At 35.1% G+C, this 10,527-nt stretch overlaps 1 protein-coding gene across 1 annotated transcript; it reads right to left on the minus strand.

The window, feature by feature from the left end:
- Window positions 1-5,500: 5,500 nt before the first annotated feature.
- Window positions 5,501-9,949, minus strand: LOC123902266. The gene is made up of 2 exons (XM_045951950.1): window positions 9,532-9,949; window positions 5,501-6,181 (listed from the first exon to the last, which is right to left on the minus strand). Exons 1-2 carry the CDS (start codon window positions 9,910-9,912, stop codon window positions 5,666-5,668), a joined length of 897 nt encoding a protein of 298 aa, XP_045807906.1. The 5' UTR covers window positions 9,913-9,949; the 3' UTR covers window positions 5,501-5,665.
- Between the last annotated feature and the right edge of the window lie 578 nt (window positions 9,950-10,527).

Consider the following 10,527-nt stretch of genomic DNA (forward strand, 5'->3'; position numbering starts at 1 on the left):
GGAGTTACAGTTATACTATTAAGGAATTTGAATAAAAAATTAGGATTATGCAATGGAACAAGACTTATTATTACGAGATTGGGAAAACGTGCTCTTGAAGGAAAAATTATTTCATGAAGTAATATTGGTGATCAGGTTTTCATACCTAGATTTTCTCTAACACCATCTGACGTGAGAATTCCTTTTAAATTTCAAAGGAGACAACTTCCTATAATGATTTCTTTTGCGATAACTATTAATAAGAGTCAGAGACAATCTTTAAAGCATGTTGGGATATATCTTCCATCGCCAGTGTTTTCACATGGTCAGTTGTATGTTGCAATTTCAAGAGTTACTTCTTGAAAAGGATTAAAAATATTGATCAACGATGACAACGGTGAAGATACGACTAAGAATTCGAATGTGGTCTATAACGAAGTCTTCCGTAATATAACATAATTTTCTTTGTATGAATATTTATCCAAAATTATTGTTGAACTATCGTTTAATGTTACTCAACTTTTTTCATATACCTTACATTATCGGAATTATCATATCTTATTTAATCATTATATATCTTACAACTAATCAGACCCATGCACCACACGGGTCGATGTTCTAGTAATATTAGAAACATGATACTCAAATAAAATCATAAAAATTTTCAAAAAAATAAAAAATAAAATCATAAAACCCAACTGACTTAGAAAGTTAAATATAAATTATCTCTTTATTCTGAGTAAAATATAAACATAAATTATTTCTTTATTTCTAAGTCAAATATAAATTATCTCTTTTTTTTTATCAAGTATTTTAATTAATGGCTTGAAATTCCACCTTTAAGATAGATAAGTGGAATGACCAGAGTACGAACCCCGATCCTCTGCATATATAATGCAATGTCCCTACCAACTGAGTTAAGCTCACGAGACAAATATAAATTATCTATTTATTCTGAGTCAAATATAAAAGAAATTTTTAAAAAAGAAATTGTGATTTAGAAATAAAGATTAATAAAAAAGAGTAAATTTTAGGTTTTTTCTAATCTACCCTTTCGTAATTTGAGGGTATTTACCTATCAACCAATGAGAACATGTCATATGCAAATTTAAAAATTTGTTATAAGTTAGTTGTGGGTACCACATGCAAAATCCACTTATGTGGTTTGTTCTCATTGGTTGATGAGTAAATACCCCCAAATTATAAAAGGGTAGAGTAGACTCACCAAATTTTTCATATTAATTAACCTGACAGATTCTTTTTTCTTTTTAAGAAGCTAACTTAGCCCACCCAAATTGACACAAGAGATAATCGAACCTGAGACCTTAAGGACGAGCATACTCCTAGGTTCCAACTGTTGTGAATTCGTCTATAAAATCACACCAATAAAAGAACTTGATGTGTGGAGCAATAGAACGGCAACCAATGATTAAGCGGAATAAGCAATAATAATAACAACACCGATAAAGAAGATAAATGGAGAAGAAAGAACAAGATATTTGTTTACCCAGTTCGGTCCAATAATGACCTAGTCTGGGGGAGAGAGCAGCCCCTCCGTTCCACTATATCAAACGAGTAACTTTACAAAGAGTTCCAATTGAGTTACAAGAATTAATCCTAATTCTACGTAAATCCCGAATCTCTTCCCGTGGCCAAGAGACTCAATTTGATAAGTGTTTCCCAAGGTGTACCACAAAGATAGTTTGCCCACCCTAGAGTTGTAGCAAGAGAAAAAAAAACCTTTTTCCTCTCTAAGACCCTAGCCCTTGTGTGGTGGCAAACCCTAATCCTTGCCTCTACATTGTTGCTCCCTTTCTCTCTCTCTCTCTCTCTCTCTCTCAATTTTTCTATGAATAAAGCACTCCCTATTTATAGAAAAATAATATGCCAAAAAATTAGTAACAAATCTGTTTTAAAATAAAACAAATCCAAGTCAAAGTATCTTCCAAGAAAATATATTTTTTTCCCAAAAAATCTTCAAAACATAAGATGCAAAAAGATTCAAAGATTTTTCTGACTTCTTGTAACTGAGAGATTTCAAGGCATATCCAACAATTCTCCACCTTGCCTTTAAATCGATGGTGATCCCATATCAACCACCGTGCTGCTCTCTCCATCTTGAATCTTCTATTCAAGATCACCGGATTGTACCTCCCTCTTCATCCTCGGAATGCCTTCCGCTCTTATGAAGATCTTGCATCCCACTACCATAGGATTTTAGGTAGCCCCACAAGATTCACCGCACCCTCTTCAGACTCCGAACTGGTCAAGTCCGTACCTCCCTGAAGAACCTCTTGCTCCCAACTATCATCGGAATTTTAGATAGCTCAACAAGCTCCACCATCCCTCTTCAGCCCCCGGATTGTGCCTTTTCCGTCCTCCTGAAGAATCGCTTGCCTCCGACTATCCATGGATTTTTTTGCGATAGCCCTACAAGCCTTCACCACTCTTCGACCCCGGAATGCCTTCCGTACTCTCGAAGTTTTGCTTGGCTCCAAACCAACCTTGGAATTTTAGGCAGTTCCACAAGCTGCAACATCAAACTCTCCTTGTATCCAACTACCTCCAACAGTCTCACAAGTTACCAAGTCTGATCACATGTTGCTTTCAATTGCTTCCCTGAAGATCCTCTCAAGGTCTTGCACTTCTTCAGCCACAATTGAAACATAATCCACAAGGTCTCCATGGTCATCCCCTTTGGTTCAACAATACCACTCTCCTCCATATCTACGATTAGATAGCCAAGAGCTAATGTTGACTGTCTACCACTATTGGAAGACTCCACCTCAAACTGAGTTTCCACCAAAGTATACCCACCATGATCTCCACCTTGTAACACGCAAGACCTATTCAACTCCTCTGAAACATACTTCAAACTATTGTTAGTCTCCAACAATTCCAGTTCAGTTCAACACCTAGTAAACCTTGTTCACTAGTCCAACTAAACTCATGTCACTAACAGGTCCACCCGAAGTCCCACAACTCAACCACATTATGAGAGTCACCACCAGTTAAAGATGCATGACCAATAGTAGAACCAACTATCTTTGCATCTAAGTTCAGAAACATACCTCACATCGTGTAAAGAAAATCACGATTGTCAAACTTCGTAAGACAAACTGAACCCATACCTTGAACTTCAAGCTTTCCGTCTTCAAGATGAACAACTCCACCTTCAACTAGCTCTAGAGTCTCAAAGTATTCATTCTTTGACCACATGTGAAAGGAGCATCCAACGTCCATGACTAAACACTCCACCGGTTCCCAACTTCCACTAGCACCTCCGCATCCTCATAATGAAGTTGTTGTTTCAGAAGTAACCCGAGTATTATTACCACCACCTCTCCAGGCCGACCGTCTTCGCCATCTCCATTAACTCGTTATCTTTGAGGCACCGGATAACAACACTCCATGTTTTACCCATCATCCCGAACATTAAAATTGCTTCCATCTTCACTTTCCACAATTCCAAATTGCTTTTGGAAAGTCCCTCGATATCCGACTTAGAACCCATGGCGCTCGCTTCAAATTGTTCCAATTGCCCCACCGTGGGCGCCAATTGTTGTGAATTCGTCTATAAAATCACACCAATAAAAGAACTTGATGTGTGGAGCAATAGAACGGCAACCAATGATTAAGCGGAATAAGCAATAATAATAACAACAATGATAAAGAAGATAAATGGAGAAGAAAGAACAAGATATTTGTTTACCCAGTTCGGTCCAATAATGACCTAGTCTGGGGGAGAGAGCAGCCCCTCCGTTCCACTATATCAAACGAGTAACTTTACAAAGAGTTCCAATTGAGTTACAAGAATTAATCCTAATTCTACCCAAATCCCGAATCTCTTCCCGTGGCCAAGAGACTCAATTTGATATGTGTTTCCCAAGGTGTACCACAAAGATAGTTTGCCCACCCTAGAGTTGTACCAAGAGAAAAAAACTCTTTTTCCTCTCTAAGACCCTAGCCCTTGTGTGGTGGCAAACCCTAATCCTTGCCTCTACATTGTTGCTCCCTTTCTCTCTCTCTCTCTCTCTCTCTCTCTCTCTCTCTCAATTTTTCTATGAATAAAGCACTCTCTATTTATAGAAAAATAATATGCCAAAAAATTAGTAACAAATCTGTTTTAAAATAAAACAAATCCAAGTCAAAGTATCTTCCAAGAAAATATATTTTTTTCCCAAAAAATCTTCAAAACATCAAAGATGCAAAAAGATTCAAAGATTTTTCTGACTTCTTGTAACTGAGATTTCAAGGCATATCCAACACCAACCAATACCACCAGACCAACCCAAGTGGGTTTAACCTGACAAGTTAACCTATCTGCCCCCATTTTCTTAGCGGATTGAAATTTTCAACTTGTCCCACAAAAAATGGTGAGGGTTACTTTTACCGCCCTACAATTTTCCGCTACTTAGTAAACGACATTTTTTCCTAAAATTTCTCATTTTATAACATCTATTATTTAAGTAGCAGATGAATAAAATAGGACGCGCGAAAAATATTGGCAAAAGTAACCGCCAAAAATGATAGGTTAAATAATGGATGACCCCCATCTATGCATTGACTTCATTCTAATTGTGGGGAAGAAAAATAAAAAAGGAAATGAGTATACGTTATTATGATTCCCTCTTAAGGCCGTCAATGTTGGCGGCCATGTTGCTTTCAATGTCCTTAAAGTAATGGAATCCAATAAGTAGGACTAGAAGTTACTACTTCCCGACAGAAAAACCAACCCTGGAGAGGGGGCCTCTCTCCCTTAAGGGTTTTTTTTTTTTAATATAAGTTTATGAAGATACCGTACCTCAATGAAGCATAAACACAGATACGGGTATCGGATACGATACGTATCCGATACGGTGATACGTCAATCTTCAAAAATATAGGATACGATACGTTTATAATACACATACTAAAATTAAAATTAGATTTTTTTTACACAGAGTAAAAGACTAGAAAATGATAGAATTAATAAACGATTAAATCTAAAATAACATTGTGTGACTTCTTGATTATGCCTCTTGATGATTAGTTTGGATCAACAAGGAATATTTGTCTGAGTTTCTTTGCTTCCTGTGAATTAGAATATCCTTCTTTATGAATTTATTTGCATAACAACGTTGAAAATTGATAATAACTTTTAATAAATTCGGATACATCTTGCATACGTATTGACAACGTATCAGAGCGTATCGACGTATCGGGTACGTTTCGGAAGCCATTTTGAAGTATCGGTGCTTCAGAGCCATACCTCCTATACATGAATTTGAGCTCAATTTTAAAAATATATATGATTTTGAGCTGTATTTTATGAAAAATATATAATAATGCACTCAATTATAAAAAAAATATACATGATTTTGAGCTGTCTTTTATGAATGGTTCGTGATGGGTTGAACTGTTATTTGCTTAACTACCGAGAGCTCCCCACCCTCATTTGGCGAATATAAGACCGAGTTTCCGTTCAATCTGTCTAACCCTAACCACAGACTATGGATCTTACAAGTTACAACGAGGACAATTGACAAGTACACATCTCTAATTTATTCCTACAACATCATATGATTATATGCTATACATTGTATCTAAGGTTGATTTCACATTACAAATCTATTCAAATTCCATTAAAAAAATCGTAATCAAACTCATCGAAGCTCGAGTTCACTGTGGAGGAGACTATTGCAGGCTAAAACATCTTTGTCCATGAGCCCAAAAATGGAAAAATAGCAATAAGCAATCGAACCAAGAGGGGTGTGTCGCTTTTTCTTTCTCTCCTACTCAACCTACCACCTTCCATAGGACCCCTTTGTGACCCCTTCCTTGTTTGAGATCTCCTTGTTGCTCGCCTAGGTCTCTCCAAGTCATCCCATCCACCAAAATTCGGTGTATTTCGGCTACCACTATCATCTGAACCGTCGTTCTCAACTACCCACGACTGCATTCCTGCCTTCCTGGTATTAGTATCCTGGTTTTCTTCCGGTTCTTCCTCAATTCGAGAGTCATTTACGTTTCGCCGTTTCCTCTTTGTCCTGTACTTGCGCTTTGGTTTGCTCTCGGTCCGTCCCCATAATTTCTCGAATGCTAGTGCAAGTGCTGACTGGCCAAGAGGAATTGCTAACGCCATGAGGAAAGCTTTTGGGCCGGTGGAAAGCAACCATGACCCAAAGATGATAGGCAGCGTCCAACCATAGGATTTAAAAACCTGCACTGTGAAAAATGAATTCAACACCTCACACCAACAAAAATGTTCAATGCATATGTAGATAAACTATAGCAGCTTAATACATAATTAAGATGTTGTGAGTATTCTGCTTCACCTCATCACAGAAATATTTTGCGACTTCAATGCATCAGATGATATTTAAACAAATCATCATTTTAAAAAAATAAAATTGGAGAAGGGATAAAATTTTATTAATTAAAGGGGCACTAATAACTATTTTACAACTGTTCTCAAGGGAATTCAAACTTTGTATTTTGAAGTTAGAAAGTTAAGCTGTTACTACTGAGCTAGCATCTCAAGTGTAAATCATTTTATATTAGTGGGATTGCTTCCTTGATATTTCTTATATCTTGGTTATGCAATACTATTTTGTAGAATGGGTCTTGACTCATGACATTAAATCAAAATGCAATGCCTTTATATGCTAGGAATAAAAGTTGAAGACTCCCAAGTGAAATGGAAACTTGTTCCATCACTAGAAATAGAAACTTATGACTAGTTTATTCCGTGAGAACATTTTATATTTTTTTAAAAAAAGATTGTGTTAATTTTACTTGCTAACATGGAGATAAGAGACTCTTGAAGTGAACAATGATCTAAAATTTTAAGAAATGATGAAAATTTCAAAAGAATTGTTTTCATTATTTCCAGAAATGCATAATCCGTAACTAGTATTTCATCTTCTCGCATCTTGTTATTAGCAAGCTAAAATGAACACATATTTTTTTAAATGCAAATAGAAAATGTTTTCACAAAAGTAAACAATCCCTTCAGTTTTGTTTGAGAGTTAGGAGGAGGGAAAGTGAAAGAATAGTTTTCGGTGAAAGGGAGGACGAAAGAGAAGTGGAAGGGAAGATATCCCCCACCTTGCATGAGGGGTTTACTTTTTCAATAAAGTTATAAGCCTTCCATATGGGAGAACTCAAAAAATGAACTAGGGTAGAGTTTTGGAAGACTTTGCCAAATTATTCGAATCATGTCTCGTTCTCGAAACAAAACTGAACAAAAAAAAAATCAATCAGAAGCATTCATCTCCCATTCTCTTAGAATTGAGTATTGGGCCTAACTCAACCTTACAAAACCGGGCTTGAGGCGCGGATATGAAAGGTAGAGGGCCCGATCAGAAACCTGATTGCAGGCGGCCCGACGAAGTGGCCCAGCAAATTGTGGATAGGCTCTGATATCATCTTACAATTGAGTATTGGGCCTAACTCAACCTTACAAAACCGGCTTGTAAAGTGAGGATTGCCTAGTTTATAAACACTTAGTCAGGTCATATCGCAACCGATGTGGGACTTCTTAACACTTCCCCCCCCCCCCCCCCCCCCCCCCCCAAAGCTCTTCCCTTTCTTCCTCTCCTAACTCGCATACAAAGCCTTAACAGCAAGTTTTCGTTTTTGTATTATAGATGCAATAGCAACCAAGTGATATTAGGTTGTATTTACTTCCTGACTGAGTAAGTTGGCCAGAATTTTGTATATATAACTACAGTCTACAGTACTAAATCTCAACATACTTATATGGTCCCCTTGAAATTTAAGAATAGGAAATAGCTAAAATAGTTATAGATTACCTGAGAAAATGCTCACTATGATGCTGTCGATGCTTAGCTTTTTCTTGATCATTACTATATATACACTAATATAAGGAAAGGTTTGGTTTATGAACCATTAAATATTAACACTTAATTTTCATCATGCAATGCATCCCTTATTATTTATTCATTTACATTAGTAGAAAAATAATATCTTTATATAAAGCTTTAATAGAAACCATCATTGAATAAGGTATTGTTTTGATAAACAACTTCATTTGTAGCTTATAGTATAAGTGCTTATTATGATAAATGCTTATGTATAAGCTATTTCTATATCAAAAGATAAAATAAAGTTAAACTGTTTTCACATCAGCCATAAGCTATTTTATGCGTTTTTGTAGTCAGTCTCACAAGTGTATATGCCAATAGATAAGAACAAATAAGCCGATCCAAATTTTGTGTATATGGCATTCCATGTTAATTCCATGTAAGATGTATTACAACAGTCAACAGTTGGCTTACTAGAAAATATTGGTGACATCTAAAGTGCAAAGCAAGAGAAACTAGTACCCAAAAGAGTTAAATTCAGTATTTGAGTACTAACAGAAGTCAGAAGATATGCATTTATACTACGTTACAAGCTGATGAAAGGAGAATAACTAGGTTACCTTGGCCCAGTGTTGTCAATCGAGGAATATAGCTGTTAGTTAGCACTGTTATAGCTACTATCGGACAACACTAGTACTAAACGTGTATAGCAGAACAATGGTGGTTTGTTAAAATTCTACTACGCTATAACATTGTAGCACACCACTATTTGACAACATTACCTTGAAGGTGCTTGGAAGAGGGTAGTTGGGGTTACTTATGACATACATAAGTACTAGCGTAGATGTTTTGAAGTTTATGAATATTACTTATTATATGTCCATAGGTTATGTTACTTTCAACTAATTTTGATAAACTCTTTCAAATAGCTTATTGTCTTCAGTTGTTTTCAGCTTATGCAGTTCACTCGCATTTCCTCTCTGATTATAGTTTCTATGATCAAAGAGGCAATGAGAGATACAACATACACAAACTCTTACACAATAAGAGCTTATTGAATAAACACTTAATTAAATCGTATATTCAAACACAGCCTAGCATTTTGAGCACTTCATCTCTCACATTAGCAGTTATCATTTCAGACGAAACTAGAAACAAACAAAAATTTCTCTAATATAGTGTATGTTTGAATTGACTTATTTAAGCTAATCTACTGCCACAAGTAAGTGTGTGTTTGAATTGACTTATTTAAGCTAATCTATTGTCATAAGCACTTGTGAGACTATTTGGAAGAGCATATGGATCACCTTATGACATGTCCATAAGCTTTTTTCAACTTCTTTCAGTAAATTCTCCAGATAATTTAAAAAACCAGCTTATAGCAAATATGAAACAGTTCGACTTCATTTTATCTTTTATTAGAAATAGTTCATAGCTTAATTAAATTGTTTATCCAAACAGGGCATATATGCATGAAACTAATCTTACAATAACAAGACACGTGAAATACTAATCATTTACTAAGCAAAATACAAATAAACAAACAAAAAATCAAAATTTCCTAAAGAAATATTCACATCTTCCACATAAAAATAAAATAAAGGGCATCATTCAAACAACCAAAACTATAACAAATAGACGGTTAAGATTTGGTGTCAAATTAAAGTTTGACACCTGTTGTTAACGGATCCTATCTCTAACAATAAAAACTCAAAAGCTAAAAAAAAAGGCAAAAATGATTTACCTTGAGAATCCACAAACTATCCAAAGCTTCTTCCCAACCTCCACCATATCCTTCATCAATTTCTTCCGGATACTCATCAGACCACCACCTCCTCTTCTTCCCATATTCATCATCATCATCATCTTCTTCCTCTTCTTCATCTTCATCCTGAGGTTTAGTTCTTCTAGCATTGTTGAAGTTGAAGTTTGGAGGTCTAAAAGTTTCATCATTGGAATTCCAACGTGGGAAGTTGTTGGAAGAGAAAAAGATGCGAGAATGAGAAAAGGGTTTTGTATGAAAGGGTTGCCATGGATGAGGAAAGTAGCGAGGTTGAGGTGGTCGGGAAAGGTGACCAAGGAACTTGGAAGCTTGGCAGGACTGATGATGATGATGAGCTTCCATCTATTGTCACACACACACTCATCTTCATTATCTCTATCCAATTAATTAATTTTATTTATAAATTGTAAAAAAAAAAAATCTTTATAAAGATAAATTTTTATGGATTCTTTTTGCTAGTTTTGTTTTTTTTTTTTATAGTTATTCTTTTTGCTAGTTGATGCAATGCAATCTAATATTTAACTAAATTTGTTTTCTTTTGACCAAAAAAAAAGTTGTTTTCATAAAATAAATTCTTATAAATATTTTTATACATTTTGAGACAATTTTTTATTTACTTTTTTAACTAATTTTAATAAAACTTTTTACATTCCATAAAAAAACATGTTAACATCTTTTTTGGGGAAAAGAAAAGATTCATTCTTTTTTTTTTCCTTGTAGATAAATTGTCGAATATCATTGAAACTCAAACATAATTGTAAGGATTCAAATTTGTATACGAATAAAAATGTTCAACTTACTCTAAAAAAAAATATATATATATTCAACTTAATAATATGGGGGATGACACTTGAGTACTTTGGTAAGTTTTACAAAACAGTTATTTATTCATGAATAACCAAAAGTGAAAAAACTAAAGTTGTTAATAAAGTAAAAGGCACAACCAACTTGAATTGG

This window comes from Trifolium pratense, linkage group LG1, assembly GCF_020283565.1.
Source record: "Trifolium pratense cultivar HEN17-A07 linkage group LG1, ARS_RC_1.1, whole genome shotgun sequence".
NCBI lineage: Eukaryota > Viridiplantae > Streptophyta > Magnoliopsida > Fabales > Fabaceae > Trifolium > Trifolium pratense.

Coding starts and splice junctions, on each gene's coding strand:
- LOC123902266 (XM_045951950.1), bottom strand. CDS start 9,912: ATGGAAGCTCATCATCATCATCAGTCCTGCCAAGCTTCCAAGTTCCTT. Junction 6,182..9,531: donor ATAGTTTGTGGATTCTCAAG/GTAAATCATTTT, acceptor TTCACAGTGCAG/GTTTTTAAATCCTATGGTTG.